The sequence below is a fragment of the Coffea arabica genome, chromosome 7e, assembly GCF_036785885.1.
Source record: "Coffea arabica cultivar ET-39 chromosome 7e, Coffea Arabica ET-39 HiFi, whole genome shotgun sequence".
In the NCBI taxonomy this organism is placed as follows: domain Eukaryota; kingdom Viridiplantae; phylum Streptophyta; class Magnoliopsida; order Gentianales; family Rubiaceae; genus Coffea; species Coffea arabica.
This window is the reverse complement of record NC_092323.1, coordinates 16,646,598-16,663,379: the sequence shown is the minus strand read 5'-3', so window position 1 is coordinate 16,663,379 and position 16,782 is coordinate 16,646,598. Positions and strand designations below refer to the sequence as shown.

The 16,782-nt window shown below is 40.2% G+C and overlaps 2 protein-coding genes across 5 annotated transcripts; one reads left to right on the top strand and one right to left on the bottom strand.

The window, feature by feature from the left end:
* Positions 1-1,668: 1,668 nt before the first annotated feature.
* LOC140011469 (uncharacterized) lies at positions 1,669-7,246 on the bottom strand. Of its 4 annotated transcripts, none has more exons than XM_072060389.1 (5): positions 6,928-7,246; positions 5,390-5,469; positions 5,218-5,306; positions 4,758-5,081; positions 1,669-2,477 (listed from the first exon to the last, which is right to left on the bottom strand). In XM_072060389.1, the coding sequence occupies exons 2-5, from the start codon at positions 5,424-5,426 to the stop codon at positions 1,839-1,841; spliced, it is 1,089 nt and encodes a 362-aa protein (XP_071916490.1). In that variant the 5' UTR covers positions 5,427-5,469; positions 6,928-7,246; the 3' UTR covers positions 1,669-1,838. The 4 variants fall into 4 exon arrangements, with proteins under 4 accessions (XP_071916490.1, XP_071916491.1, XP_071916494.1 ...); XM_072060390.1 differs by having other exon boundaries at positions 5,390-5,440; XM_072060393.1 differs by lacking the exon at positions 5,390-5,469 and having other exon boundaries at positions 5,218-5,293; positions 6,928-7,245.
* A 3,569-nt stretch (positions 7,247-10,815) lies between these two features.
* Positions 10,816-13,280, top strand: LOC140011261 (uncharacterized). Its single transcript, XM_072060037.1, has 3 exons — positions 10,816-12,266; positions 12,411-12,643; positions 12,757-13,280. The coding sequence occupies exons 1-3, from the start codon at positions 10,816-10,818 to the stop codon at positions 13,278-13,280; spliced, it is 2,208 nt and encodes a 735-aa protein (XP_071916138.1).
* The last annotated feature ends 3,502 nt before the right edge of the window (positions 13,281-16,782 follow it).

Sequence of the window (16,782 nt, the reverse complement as noted above, 5' to 3'; positions counted from 1 at the left end):
TACGGAGAAGTTAACTTTACAGAGACTTTTTTATTGGCCATCTAAAAGAACTAGGGATAATTTCAGAAACCTCCCTTGAGGTTTTTTAGAAACAATTTCATTTAGCTCCCTCGAGCTTTTAAAAATTACACATACCTCCCTTATCATTTAATACTACCCTTAAATATTTTTATGAAATTTCCTTGTTATATTTAGAATGCCATTTAAAATTATTTTTTTCTTTTTATTCCTTTTCTTAATTTTTTACCAATAAAACTGTACAACCTCTATTTTTTAATGTAACCAAATGTCACATCTAGTAATCCAATGTTTTTGTTGATCTTTATTTTTTGTCTCAAAATTAACAATAAATAAAAAATAAATGGTCCAAAATCACATCTAAATTTTTCAAAATCCCACTACTCAAAAAATTCATAAACTTTAAATGAATTATTTGAACATCTTCTTTTCTATCTTATAAATTTAATCTATAATAAATACCATCAAAAGTATCCTATCATAATGATAAATTATTATTAATATTATTGTTGTTTATCAAATACTTACTACTACTACTAGTAGGTATAGACATAAAATTAAAACTCATTACTGCAGGTCATTTTAGGGTATTCATTTAAAAATTTGACCGAATCAATTTATTTTAAGATTTTGTTACTAAAACTATCAAATCAAGGGAGGTAAGTGTAATTTTTCAAACCTTAGGGGAGCTAAGTAAAAAAATAAATAAAACGTTAGGGGAGCTCTCTGAAATTATCTCAAAGAACTAGTCACAAATGCTATAGAACCCATGTGCTTGTCAGCAATTGCAGTACTAGGGCGTGTCAGCTATTTGTTCTTCAGGATTGGTGTTACAGTAGTTTGCGTTAATGGACAAAAAAGGTGCATGCTCTTTTTTGTGTCCTCTGTCTTCATTGTGAGGACCATATGCCAGTCCAAGAACGCATGTAAATATCTCCATTCCATAGCTCACAGTTCCATCTCCAATACCTTTTTCTCCACGTTCAAGTTCCTATAGCAATCTAAAAATTTCGAGGGACTGCAAGGAGATTTGAAGTGTGAGAAGCTAAAATTCTCCAGAATGCAGCATCCTGCTTTCCAATGCTTGTGTGAATGGATGTTCAGAAAAGAAAAGAAAAGAAAAGAAAAGAAGTACCACAACCCTGAGATTGCAACGTATTCCCTCCTGGGCTCATTAAAAATTTCCTTGGCAACTTTTGAAACTAGACCGACATACCAACAAAGGGCTGATGATACCAGATAATATAATAACCAATTGTCAGACTCAAAATCATCAAGATAACGCAATAGTAGTAATACTTTTACTTGACTCCCTGCTTCCCTGCTGTGTGGAAGACCATAAGTGAAAGAAATAGCTACAGAGCACCAAAACAGTAACAATATCCATGCATCTCCAAACAATAATAATGAATTGCACACCAACAAAATGAAAAACTTGGGAAAATTGAAACCACCGGAAGCAAAGAAACACATCTCTGCAGGTCCTCTATTTCTGCAGCTTCATTCAGAATTTTTCATGAAATGTACCATGCAGCATTTAGAATTGACAATGACAGCAAATTTACTGAACTAGTAAGAATAGCATTCAGAAATCTCAATAAGAGTGTGAACTCAACCAGGAAAATTCCAGAAAAGAAAAGGCAAACGGTATTTTCCCTGCAACATAATCCTCTGGCATGAATAAACATTTTTTCTTCACAAGAAGTTAATAAATATCTCTAATATTATATGGACAAGTAATCCACAAACAACCACGTTATACAAGTACAATCATCCACAATGTACTTTAATAGTACAAACATTTCACATAATTGGCATGCCTAGGCCAAGCCTTTTAGCTTCATCAACTTGAGGATGTAGCCGTAGCGATCGGCTGCAGAAGCTCTAAGAAAAATAATCCTTGCACCCTCGTTCTCATATTTGGCATAGTGATCACATGCTTCAAGTCTCCACTCGTCCGGAATATCCATTGAGGTGATCACATCCTGGCACTGCATTATGCCGTAGAGGGAGTCGAACTCCGACCTACTCCGTCTGTCCTCAAGAACGAAGTCGGTGTAATTCCCGATCTTGCTTATAGCATCCTCAAGACCAGTAGATGACCGTGTCGATTTTGAACCTCTACTCCCTTCAGGTTCACCACTGGTTCCTAAGCTTGAGGCTGACCGTTTTCCTCCAACTGCACCAGGAACTGGGGGAACATAGTAGACGTCGTCGTCATCCTCAACTGCTGGTACGTTCACCGGAGTAGGCACCCTCGAACTAGAGGCTTGACCTTTTCCCTTCCGATTTTTAGCAGCAGTGTTGGACCGTTCTCGGCGAGGCGGTTCCGATGGAACTACCTCGCTTGTAGACTGGGCACGGCTGCCTGTGGCATGTCTTCCAAGCAGTAGCGGTGTCAACCGATCGTACCAGTAGCATGAATTCTCTTTTTTGAAGTCAACGTACGAGGCATTGGTCTGGTGAAATGCAAATATGAAGTGAGCACACATGAATTGATAGTGTACAAGGAAAATATTATTATAAGATTCGAGTTATTTCAACAAGGAAAATGCTAATTCAATTAACTATGTCGATAGCTAAATCCAGGATCCAAAACTTTGTCGATAGCTAATATTTCTGTATATTAAAGAAAGAGTTGTGAATGACAAATCACCAGCAGCTAAGCCGAGCAATTTTCACATTTTGCAGTCAAATAATCCAATCAAAGCTAATCCAGTTAATCCGTCTGCCCAGAAAAGAATGGTCAACTAAGCGAAGGATAATCCAACTTCAAGTAAATCATATCATGGAAACAAGAACCCAGATTTATAAATTTACTCACTAATGCTGCCTTGATTTGCTACTATTACATCTTACTTCCAATATTACCCATACAGAGAGGATAAAAGAATCCAAAGCCACAGCTGATTACTTTGTGAAGAAACAGAAAACACAACCAAGCCTCCAAAACACACTCGAAAAAAAGCAGATTCAGCAAGAAAGACTTAAAATGAGGATGAATAAAAAAAAGAAACAACTTTTTTCGTCGACAATGATCAGAATTTCAATAAGTGGAGCCATAAAAACCAAAATCAACCAAATAATCAGCATCCCATTTCACGAATTGAAGGAAATGCACTAATCGACAAGTCAAATTCATCGAAAAAAGCACATCAAGAAAGGAGAAAAGAAAGAACATGAAAGATTAGATAAAAAAAGGTTGGCACTGCAGCTGTCTATGCAAAAAAAAAAACAATTTAAACGAGAGTAAAATAGCAAAGATGTTTGGATATCAATTTGGGATGTGCAGATAGAGGCTTGACACTAACTCATCACTTTATGAGAAGGCCATTCATTAGTATCATTATAATTGACATCAGCAGTGCAGGCACTAAATAGAATACAATTGGTCATTTTCAAGTTTCGAATGGCTCAGAAATTTCTTCATATTGCTCTCTAAAGTTCATAGAAGTGCTGCTGCTTCTGGTGTGACTTTGGCGAGAAGCTTTGATAAGCTCATAATGAAATATTCCATGCATCTCTGAAATTTGCTTTCTTGTTTTCTTTGTTTTTTCAAACGTGTCTTTGTATAAGATTTTTAATTCTTGAAATTATTTTACACTTTTTATGTCCAAACAATTATGTGAGTTGTCAAATCAACAAAAGTACAAATGCCATGCCCGAATGCTGGAACTTGGAAGGATTGAGGAAGATCATAGCTGAGGTGAGATATTAAAATTATCTACTCTGCCAATAAATAAACCAGGACAATCCTGATCAAGATTCAACATTCAAAATTCAAAGTTACAGTTGGTAATGGTCCCAACAAGTAACAACCTTTGCAGGAAAAGATCTGCACGGACCATATTAATTGAACAGGGACTTTGATTTCAGAAAAGGTTATCCAGAATTGGATATATATATATATATATATATATAACAGTTACAAATTTGACTAAAAATGTTTAGCAAAATATTAAAGTACTAAATTTTCTCCTATAAACAACTCTTTTTTTTTCCTCCTTTGTACTTTACAACAAATAGAAGACACCAAATTTAGTCTCAACTAAAAGGCATCAAAGCAACTAAAAGGCACCAAATTTTAATTAAAGCAGGCCTGTTAAATTATTGAGACTAAGGATAAATTCTTGCGAGGATAGGCCCATGCAGTTATGAAAAGGGATGTTATAGATGGAACAAATGAATTGTTTAACTTTTGAGTTTCATGAAAAGGGATGTAACCCGAGTTGTCATCCGAATTCATTGAAGCTGTAATTTTTTTTATTATGTAAAATTTCATGCGCTTACTGAAAACTCTAAATATTCAAGTTATTTTAACAAGGAAAATACTTATATTATTCAGGAACCTCCCCTTATAACCCTTTATAACCCAAATCTAGTTCTATTCAGAATTGAATATGTAGTTGTGCACCAAATTACAGGTTCTTTTCATCATTCAATCTAATAAGGTAATTGTAATGACTGAGCTACAAGATTAACTCATCAAAAGACTTCGAGGATTGAAAATAAGACGGAATAACAAGTGGAGTCAGCATATAAAAATTGATTAAGTCACCGGAAAATCAAGGATGAAAAGGCATCAAGGATTAGACACAAGTGAGAATTAAATAACAAGTGCAGTTTAAACAAGATTGAGTGCTCAGATTTTAGTTCAATAGGGAATCTGAAGTCACCTTTCAAATCTGAAGTACAAAGAAATTCAATTAACAGAAGTCAGGGAAGCGACAAGTCCATACCTGCTCCAAGTTGGCCCAATGTTCATCATCAGCAGTGAAACAGTAGCTGTCCTCACTCCACCCAACCCCGGTCTCTGTTTTTGATGAAATCCCACGCAGATTGCAGAACAGGTCCCATTTCTTCTTGATGTGATAGAATCTGGTCTGCAATTGCTGGCCAGTCACAGTCAATATGTGATTGCTCACCAAATGGGCTGCCAACATGTCGTAGTTGGTCTCTAGCGACTTCCTCTTGTCCCAAACGTCATTTTCCCGAAAACTGACGTAGGCTGTGAGGAAAGCTTCATCCATTGCATCAGTCCAGTGAATCCTAGAAGCCATTTGCTAAGTTTGATGGGGAAAAAGAGTTAGCAGTGGACTGAGATAACAGAAATTGAATTAAAGTGGTTTGGAAACAGATCTGGACAATCAATAGTGAAAGCAAAAACAGGTGCAGAAGGAACTCAACAAAGGCACTTGCCTCAAAATAGACCTCAAGGCACTTGATGTAGTTGTTGGATGCAGTTGACGAACGGGTAGAGCAATCGGACGTACAGCTAACAGGTGAGGCTTCAAAATTCGAACAAAAAGTATTATTAACCAATGAATATGCTGCGAAAATTACTTTCTAATACAGCGTAGAAAGAACATACAATCGCAAGAAGGCTTCTTCCTCTTCTCAGCGGTCATAACCGAAGAGAGAACTGCCACAGAACAACCGAAATGGCAGCAGCTGGACAGTAAAATTATTAACTCATTGCAAAAAATATGCATCCAAACAGCAAATGGGAGTTTGCATCCAAACAAATTCCCAGCATGTTAGCTTTCAAGTTCCATTGATCAACAAAAAATCCCATGCTTCTGTTAATTCTGGAAATTAGCAGCCCACAATAATAAGGTAATTGACTCCTAATCGACAAGTCTATAAGCTAATTGACATGTATCTAACCTCATCAAATGAGACTTACAACAGAACCAAAAGTTATGAATTCAAGCATCTATAACTGTGCAGGATTATGTATTCCGTATAATCTGATACAATTTCTTTGTTGAAAAGGCACAAATCCTAGTCCTTTTATTTTCCTTTGGTTCTGGGTCACACTCAAAATGTAAAGATTCTTTTCTCTGGGCTGCTCATGTAAACTTTTGTTGTCAAGTATATGTCCAATTTTAATTCTTCTTCAAAACCATTTTTTCTTTTCCTTCATATACTGTCTCAGTTATGACTTATTTTATAGCATCCCATTAAACAACTTATACTACGTTAAAGTATGAGTTTATTATTCAATAATAAACATGATCAATGCCAAGGACAAGTAACTTGCTGCTAACTTCAAAGTATTAATACAGGGACTCGTTGGCTCATTATCAGTAATATTTTGCATATTACTGCCTTGGGCATCCAGACGCCACCCACATTTAACTTTAAATACTTTATAAATTTTACAGCAGACCGGTATATTTTGCTTTTATGTTTCCTATCACACTTGTCCAATCCTTGTGCGTTATGAGGCAAACCTTTTTAATTGGAAAGAAAGCAAAAGAAACCATGGAAAAAAAGAAAACTGATTGCCAAAGGCCAATGCAATTAAGCAGTGAAAATCCCTTGTATTTTTTGGCAAAACTTTATTAAACAACTTCTGTCCATCTTTAATTTACGTAATTGTAGAATATATTTTACTTCAATTATTTTTTTTAAGGGTGATGAATTTATTTTTTTAAGGGTCATAATATATTTTACTTCTGTCCACCATCAATTATTTCACCTGCTTAAATTGACATATTCTAAAGCAAAATTAACTTCTAACATCGACTTATCCTCCTAATAAATTCAGGACAGATTTTATTTTCCCCATTAAATTTTCTTTCCATGATAAGAAAAAAGCCCAAAGACAATAAATCTCCCTGCTTGCAATATATCCAGTTAATCCAGTTTTAATGCTCATAACCTCCCAATTTGAAAGGCCAGAGCAGCTTTATTCCACCATTCATTCAGATTCGGGTTCAATTAATCCTAAGTACATTTTAATCTACCATAAACGAAATCTACTCTTCGCACACAGCCAACACAAAATCAGGTGTCCAAGGGAGATAATCAGCTGATGAAGCCGTGGACAACTAGAAAGACAGATCAACGCAGGTTTATGGAATGTAAATTGCAGCTAAATCCAGAAAATCGAGGGAATTGTACCTGCCGCTGTAGATAGGGAGAAAGTGGAATGGGCTCGGAGCAAGAAATTCCGTTTGGGTGTTGGAAGCGTCGACCGCGGCAGGGTGAAATGCGTCCGATAGATTCAAAACTTCAGTCAAGGATCTTGTTTGCCGGACGTCTCTGCAAGCTGGGTTTGATTGCAGCTGTCTTTCCCGTCTGTTGGTAGATGAAAATGGCGAAGAGAGGCCCGAATAGAGGAGCACTTCTAGCCTTTGTGCTGTGTTCAGGAGTAAATGCCTTTACTCTCCTCAACCAACGGTTATTTTTTTTGCAGGTTTCCGTCAAAATGCAGTTGCCACGTGAAGGAATGAATTTTTGCATGACTTTAGTGCAAAAGGCTGCACCTAAGGAATCCAATGTCGGAACTCTACAGTAAATTACCCCACCACTTTTATTTACACAGTACAAACGCTAATTTCTTAAAATTTCAAATTACCCACCAATTATGCTTTCCAAACACTTCCATACTTGAAGTTGTACAAAATTTTTGCGTTATTGATAGGTTACATTTTTATCATTAATTTTATGATTGTTTCCCTCGTTTATATTACCAAATATTGTATTAATTGATTGATTCTACTTATATTTGATATTTTATGCCAATTGTAAGAAGGTGGAGCAAAAAAAATAATAAAAGAGGTGATTTTTCAATAGTTTCCCAATTCAAGATGGGGTCTACATGGAGTATTGGATGAAAATTAGGAAACTACCACTTTTTATTAGATGTCTTATTAGGGAACAATTAGCATTAGTTGGAGAAGTTTCCTTTTGTAATTAGAATTCTATTTTTGGTTGGCCAATGGACGGCCGAAGTAGTAGACTTCAATTAGGGAACAAAGAGGAAGAAAAGGCGGGAATCCCGCGTGATTACTACCTTGGAGGGAACAAGAAAAAGGAGACGCCTGCTGGTCTCTTCTTTAGTTAGTCTTGAGGGAAAAAACCAATGGTTAGGGATGGATTCCTGCAGATTTCCCTTGAGGATATGTAGCTAAATTCCCGTTTTCTAGTCGAAGGTTAATTTGAGGACTCGATTCTAAATATCTGTGAGATCGAATTATTTTTACTTATTTGTTTTATTCATTGGTATTTGTACGTTTCCTGATTTAACTTCTTATGATTGTTATGTTATTTGAATGTCAAGGGCCCGATATTCGAATTAACCCAATAATCTACTGCCAGATTAATTGATTGAATACGTAATTGTTCATTTGATTAATATTAGTGGCGACTAGCGTGATTGGTTTCATGCTAGGGAAATGTATGATCTAACTTAAATGAACCCTCATAGCGTGTTTGTTGATTAGGGTTCGGCTTTTCTAATTCTTATTGCAATCGAGAAATTAAATCCTATGGTCGTACCTAGGGTTATTTCTTGGTTAGGAAAATAGTTAATGGTCGTACCTTGACTATAAAAAAAGTAAGGAAATGCTGGTTATTTATCACGTGTATGACAATTATAACCAATCTATTAATGAGTAATTGAATTATCTTTGCATCGATGATCAGTTGAATGAACCGTGTTTGAAAAGTTGCACCTTTGACTAGAGTCGTATTGGTTATTGATTAATTCTTGTTTATTTCTATTAGTTGTTTCATTAGTTAGTTAATTAGTTATTTTATATTCTCCAAAAAACCCCTAGACTTCGGACTCTGGAAGAAATGAATTATCCCCAATCCCTGTGAATTCGACCCTACTCACCGCTATATACAAAATTTGTATTTTTCTTGACTAGGTAATTATTATTGTACAGGCTCGACACCTGTCAATTATTTATGTGATTTTCTTTTGATAAAAGCAAATTTCATGAATAGATCACTGAAAATCGTCCAGTATGATTTTATTTATATCACTGTTTTAATGGCAGGTTAAACATGTACTGGAAATTATATATCTGTAATTTAATAGATACAATAAATTTGAAAATTCATCAACATCTGAAAAATACAAGAAATTTCATAATTGTCTTCCTATAGATAAATCATTGTAGTTCCCTTTAGTGCATATTGTAATTTTAAACTCCAATATTAATGATGGGATCTGTTGAAATAGATTCAAGATCCAAAAACTTTCAAATCAGATAATTAGATCTAAAATAAACTTAGTGATAGAACGGTTATTTGGCGTATTTTGCACTATTATCTTGTCCTAATTTTGGCTATTCACGGTACTAAGAATTGGAGTTTCATTCATATTCGATATTTGTGTGAATTTTAGGTGGTAGGCATGAGAAATGATCTCGCGGGGTGAATTTCCAGAAGACTTCCCGTTCCAAGGAGTGGCCACGCCTTAGAAGGCGGACGAAACCGAAAGCCGGACCCTGGTCCACGTGAACCGCGAGGAGCACAGGATTAAAACTCCAAAGGCTTCAATTGAAAAGCAAAGAAAGGGCCAGACGTCCGTGGGCTTCTGCTTGACTTTCTTGGGCGGCGGATATAAAAAGGGAAACAAGGAAGATTCAAGGGGCATCTACTTTTTAGGCTTAGTTTTCTTTTCCAAGGTTTGTCAGCAGTCAGACGCTTTTGACTGGGGGTTTTTGGCTTTCTTCAGCCGCAACTTAGACTAGCTTAGGAGTTCACCTTTTCAATCTTTTGCGGTAGACGCCTTTGACGTTCGCTTTTGATTTGCTACAATTTTCCATCGCTGTTATCCCTTTTCTTGACTCTGCTTCAGGAGCGACCGAATATAAGAAAATGAACCAAGGGAATTTCCCATTTGTTCCTTAGTTACTTCACATCTCTCCGCTCCTTGAAATTAATTGTTTGGATGTTTGCGTAGATGAAATCAATTAAATCGCGTGAGCTTGACATGATGAGGAGCGGCTAATTTTCTCCTCTGCCCAAAGGGTGACGCGAGGGCGCGGTCCATCACACCTGTGAGATCTAATCAATCTTTCATTATTTCTTCCAATTTATTACTATTCGTGCATTTCCTGAATTAACTGTTCATGGGTATTTGATTAATTGAATATCAACGGCCGGGTATTTGATTTAATTTAATAGCCTACTGCCACGTTAATTAAATAGAATCCGTAATTGTTCATTTAGTTGACACCCCGTGGCAACCACCATAATTGGCTTTATGATGGGAAAATTCAAGATCTAATTTAAATAAACCCTCTTAGCGTGTTTATTGGTTAGGGTTGGGTTCTTCTAGCTTTAATGCAACTGGGTAATTAAATTCCTACGGTCGTACCTAGGGTTGTTATCTGGTTAGAGAAGCAGTCAATGGTCGTACCTTGACTGTCGAAAAAGTAAGGAAGAGTTGGTTGTCAGAACTTATTGATGGCTATAACCAATCTAGTGATAAATGGATGAAATATTTTTGCATCGATGATCATTTAATTGGACCGTGCCTGAGCAGTTGATCCTTTGGGTAGAACTTTTATTAATTGCTATTTTCAGTGAATTGTGCTTTGTGAGTTAGTTTTGAATTGTGTTTGTTTTATTTTATTTTATTTTTGTTTGCCTTCCATTGAAAATCCCCCAATTTTGTTCTTCTGATTTGGAAAGAGATAATTTCCTACCTGCTCCCTGTGGATTCGACCCTACTTGCCATTGTACGCAAAATTAGTATTTTTATAGACAAACCCGGTATATCGGATCAAGCAAACTCTTCGAGAACAGGGTGAATCAAGTAACCCATTGCACACCTAGGGTCCCTGCTCCAGTACTTGGATTTGTTCTATAATTATTTAATTGAGGTGGTAATTAGGACTTTTTAGTAATTATTATTGCACAGATTCGGCACCTGTCAATTTTTGGCGCCGTTTCCGGGGAGCTAGCGTTTGAATTATTTGTTTCTTTTCAAATTCAGTTTTTATTTTTATTTTTATTCTATTCTATTCTTCTTGGTACTTTTGCTGGTTTATGCCCCGTTCTTCTCGCACAGATGAATTAGTATACGATCCTGAGGTTGAGAAGGCAGCGCGTAGGTGGAGGCAAGAGACCAAGAGGCAAAAAGAAGGACACTTATTTGCTGCAAACGAGTCAGCGGAAGACGAAGTAAGCATGGCCAACAACCAAACATTGAGGGAGCTGGCTGCCCCGGAGCTGACTCACCAGCCCTTATGCATCACATTCCCCGCTTTGGCTGAGAATACCGCTTTCGAACTGAATTCGGGGTTGATTCAACTCTTACCCTCTTTCCATGGTCTCTCTGGCGAAGAACCCCACAAGCACGTAAAGGAGTTCGAGGTGGTCTGCTCTAGTATGAAACCTCCTGGGGTCACTGAAGAGCAAATTAGACTGAGAGCCTTCCCGTTCTCTCTCAAAGATGCAGCTAAAGATTGGCTGTACTACCTACCAGCAGGTAGTATTACCACATGGGCGCAGCTGAAAAAGAAATTCTTGGAAAAATTCTTCCCTGCATCCCGGGCTGCGAGTTTGAGGAAGGAGATCTGCGGCATTAAACAATACCCCGGTGAGTCCTTGTACGAATACTGGGAAAGGTTTAACAAGTTATGCACTAGATGCCCGCAGCATCAAATTAGTGAGCAACTGTTAATCCAATACTTCTACGAAGGGCTCCAATCAACCGATAGGAGTATCATCGACGCTGCAAGTGGGGGAGCACTGGCAAACAAGACACCAAGGGAAGCGTGGGAGCTCATCGAAGCCATGGCAGAGAACTCCCAGCAATTTGGCTTCCGTGAGAGCAACCCTCCCCGTAGAGTCAACGAGGTAGAGACTTCATCCTTACAGAAGCAACTGTCAGAATTGACGTCAGTTGTTAGGCAATTAGCCATGAGAGACGCGTCGCGAGCGAAGGTGTGTGGAATATGCACTGGCATGGACCATTGCACAGACTCGTGCCCCATTTTGCAAGAGGACGGGGCGGAACAGGTAAACATGGCCGGAGGCGTGCCCGCGCCCCGCAGGCAGTACGACCCATACTCCAATACGTACAATCCGGGTTGGAGGGACCATCCCAATCTCAGTTATGGGAACAGGCAACAAAATGCATTTCCAAATCGTCCACCAAGATTCCACCAGCCATGGCAACCAAAATCGCAACCCTCGTCCTCCAACTCAGGAAGTTCTCTAGAGGACCTAGTCAAAAACCTGGCCACGACTACTACCAACCTGGCCACGACTACTACCCAGCTTCAACAGGAGATTAGATTCTTAGCCGTGAATACCGCGCAGCTCCAGCAGGACACCAAAGCTGACAAGAAGGACCAAGACGTTCGAATAAGCCAACTGGCAACTGCCATCAACCGCTTGGAGTCCCACGTTTATGGGAAACTGCCATCGCAACCCGAGGTAAATCCCAGGAATGTAAGTGCCATGACGCTGAGGAGTGGCAAGGAACTGGAAGGGTCTAAAGTGGAAAGTTTAAAAAGCAAAAGTGAAGAGGAGATAGAGAAGGAAATTGAAGAGGAAAGGCGTATTCGCAAGGATCCTAAGGTAACCTTCACTCCTCCGCCCACTATTAAATCTAATATAGCTCCTTTTCCTTGCAGGTTAGAAAAGACAAAGAGGGCAGAAAAGGAAAAAGAAATCCTGGATGTGTTCCGCAAGATTCAAGTACACATCCCCCTATTGGACGCGATCAAACAGGTACCCAAGTACGCAAAGTTCTTGAAAGACTTGTGCGTTAACAAAAGAAAGCTAAGGGGTGATGAAAGAGTGATGGTAGGAGAGAATGTATCAGCTGTACTACAAAGGAAACTCCCACCCAAATGCGGAGATCCAGGTATGTTTGCTATCCCCTGTAAGATTGGTCATTCTAGTATCAAAATGTCATGATAGATTTATGAGCTTCTATTAATGTGATGCCTAAGTCAATCTATGATTCCCTAAATTTAGGACCTTTAAAAGAAACGGGGATAATAATTCAATTGGCTGATCGTACATGTGCTTATCCGGATGGGATAGTTGAGGATGTTTTAGTGCAAGTAGATGGATTAATTTTTTCTGCTGATTTTTATGTGCTTTACATGGATGATAGAAGTGCCCCAAATCCATCACCCATTATACTAGGAAGACCATTTTTGAGTACTGCCCAGACTAAAATTGATGTTAGTAAGGGTACTCTCACGATGAAATTTGATGGAGAAACAGTCCACTTTAATATTTTTGATACAATGAAACATCCTGTTAACTCTCATTCTGTGTTTGCTATGTATACCACTAATCCCTCTGTGCAAGAATTTTCTAAGTTTGCTTATAGGGGTAAATTCAAAGTTGCTGCGAACAAGTCCTATATGATGAAAGCAATTCATGAGGTAAAAATGGAGAGAAAATTTAGGAAAAAAGTTGCACTCAATGGCCATGTGGATCCTGGAGGAGGGCCACCAATTACAAGGAAAATTCAATTACATCCAGACTAAAGAGTGGTGCTATGTCTAGCCAAAGACATTAAAGAAAGGCGCTGCTTGGGAGGCAACCCAAGAATTACAATATTAGTTGTGATCATTTTTCCTTACTTTATGATTTTTCAGTTTTATTTTAATGTTTTGATGGTTTTTGTGGTGTTGGACAGAAGAGTAGGGGTTCCAAGGCGTGCCCACGACTTGCAAAAAAAAAAAAAAAAAAGTTCGTTTGGACATCATTTACATGTTGTGGGCAGAAGCAACTGCCCTCCAAGGCGTGCCCACGCCTTTCAACCCCTCCGATAGCGAAAAAAAAAAAAATTTTTTGACCAGGACTCTGTTCTTTTTTCACTTTTCCTTCTTCTTTGACTGGTCTTGGCCTCTTTTCTCCTAATTTCTTTCAGCTACGCTGCAACGATTTCTCCCCTCTGTTTTGGTCAAGCCCGCCGCCGCCTTTCATCGCTGCCCGCCGCAGTCCGCCGTCCACCGTCCTGCGCGCTGCCCTGCCCATCGCGCGCTCCACGGCGCCTCTCCAGCAATCCGCCGCCGCCTTCCATTACAGTCCGCCGCCGCCGCTCGCGCGACCCACCAGATCTGTGGGTCACCCACGGCCAAGCAACTCCAGCGCGCGGCCACCAACGCGAGCGAGCACCTCGCGCAGCCTTCGCGTGCCCCTGCTCCCTTCACCCCCGCGCACCTCAGCCCAGCAGCGCGCGACTCCAGCGCGCGGCCACATCGCGAGCGAGCTTCTCCCAGGCGCGCCGCCGCCCACGCGGCCCAGCAGATCCACGGCAGCAGTGTGCGACCTTCCAGATCTGCGTGACTCGCCTCCCCAGCACCCAGCGCGCAGACCGCCTTCACCGCCCGCACAGCCGCGCGAGACATACGTCCGCAGTCCTCTCGCCGTACGGCACTGGCTCGGCCAACTCCGGTTTGAAGGAGCACTGAGCATAAGAGTGGTACTCCTGTTTCTCTCTTTTTGAACTGGCAACTGATGTCTTGGAGTTTTTATTGTTGGGATTTCGCTTTGTGTTGGGCTATTTGATTATCTGAAGGGAGAGACTTTATATCTGTTTCCCTGTGATTATATACTTGAGAAATCTGTGGGCTCTAGTGAATTTATTCGTTGGTACACGTGGTCGGTAGCTCACTGATTGTTGCCTTTTAGCGACTGATTTCTTGATTTGTGTGAAGTGGGTTCGGTTTTCTTTATTGTTGTCGGCTACTTGACAGCAGTGGGGCATTGGTTGGTGTTTGTTGTCTGGTTGTTGTTTGGTGGGGTAATTGTGTCCCCTTTTGCTGTGAGCTGCTGAATACTTAGTAATTTCGATGGACTGTGGTCCCCTATCTGTTTCTTGGTGGTTGGTTGGCTGTCGCTGAGCTAATTTACTCTGTCTGTGGCCCCTAAATGCCTCCAAAGAAGGCGACAACTGCTGGGCCGTCTGGGTCCCAACCTCGCAAGAGGCGAGCCCCGGTTCAACCCATCATTCGGTCTCGTCTAGGTCTGAATAAGAGCACTATATCTCCTGGAGGAGGGGGGGAAACGGTCACTAATCTCACACAGGCACAAGTGGAGCGGTTTAATAACTTGGCAAACCGCCCTTTTACTCCTTGTAAGTGCTTTCATGCCCCGACCTTGGACCATTTGTGAATTGCAAGGGAAGTTGAACAGTTATTCTCAGCCATAGGTTGGCAACAATATCTAATCATTAACTATCCTACGTTTGAGGAGCTGTGTTGTGAATTCTTCTCCACATTCGAGTTCAACAGAAATGAATTCATCACTTTGGATGAGCCGGAGGTCATTAATTTCAGATTGGGAGGTACTCAGTTTGGTATGTCCATTAATGAGTTTAACCTAACTTTGGGGTTTGCTAGTGAGGACACCATTGCCTCTGGGGCATATATAAACAGTGCGTGTGACTACACCCGACCGTTCTCTACTGACTACATTGACATTTGGAGGGAGTGGTCCACGGATCGTCAAGTTTACAATCCGAGTCAGTCGAAGGCATCCCATCTGAAGGATCCGGTCTTGAAGGTTGTCCACAGGTTCTTAACTCACAATTTCTCGGGGCGAAAGGATACCTCCGGCACGCTTACCAAAGTGGAATTCTATTTTCTTTGGTGCATGCGCAACAAGGTTCAGGTTAACTTTAGATGTTGGGTGGCCACCCAGATGGAAACGGTCATGCAAAAGCGTAACAAGCCGGTGATACTGGGATCACTCATTACTCACTTGGCCATTCGAGTGGGAGTGCTTGATCTGGACAAGGAGCACAACTACACTCTAGCTCGAGAAAATGAACCCCTGGATTTGCGTAGTTTGGAGCGAATGGGGGTTATTTTCAAGGTGGGCGATGTTTATCAGTTTACGCCTCCTGGTGAGGGCGGGCCGCGGCCTCGGGTGCCTGCCGCTGCACCCTCCACTGACTCGTCACCCCATCCGGACAAGGCGGGTCCGTCCTCCTCTCATCCTCCCCCTGCTGGAGACCCCCGCTACCCGGACCTCCAAGTGGGGCTCCATGAACTCAACACCCAACTGGCAAGGATAGATGGCCGGCTTATGGCGCTCCAGGTTTTCGCCCGCATTCAGGCAGAGAATCAGGCAGCTTACTATGCTCATATTGGCTTCCAGCCGCCGCATCCGCCGCCTCCTTAAGCTCCGGTCGCACCTTTTCAATAGTCAGGGAAGTTTTCGCTCCCTCTGCCCTTGCAATTTATTTTTCTAGGTTACATTGAGGACAATGTAAGATTTAGGTGTGGGGGGAGTGGCTTCCATTACTTTCTTTTTCATTAGTTCTTTTTGCTTTGTTACCTTAAAAAAAAAAATGGAAAAAAATGGAAAAACATTGTAGTTAGTCGTCTTTTTGGCTATTTCTATGCTTGTTAGTGTTGGGGCATGTTGCTGTGATGAATGACATAATCAAAGTGAGTGGGTATGTGATCGTATATGCTAGCCGTGCATTTTGTTTCCCTTGGCAATGTTATTGAATGTTGAGTATGATGGAATTCACCCATTTTTGTAACTTTTGGGGAGCTTTTGAGCCTTACTTGAGCATATTATTCTTGTTTGCTCTACTTTGTTTGATTGAGTGGGTATCGCACATGGTATGAACATTCTAGAACTTGCTATTTTGTACATGTCAAGACCGCATTTTGATGAACTGGGTGTATTTGAAATGATAAGGGCATTTAGGATTTAACCCTCTTCAGCTATCTAAAAAAAAAAAAATCAAGCCCTCATTTTATATCCCAATAGTGAACCAACTTGAGCTTCTGTCTTTCGTTTCTGGTTGATATCCGTGTTTGTTAACCCAAGACCCCCTTAAACTTTCTCGTTTATCCCTGTGTTGTCAAGGGATGTCTGAAATCCATCATTTGCGCAAAGCAAACGAATTTGGGGTTGAAAGTGCTGATAGATTAGGAGCTGTATGATGCTATCCTTGTGTAAAGGGGGGAGAAATTGGAAAAGGCCACTGACCAGAGGACTTTGGCTTACAGGGCGTGCCCACGCCTT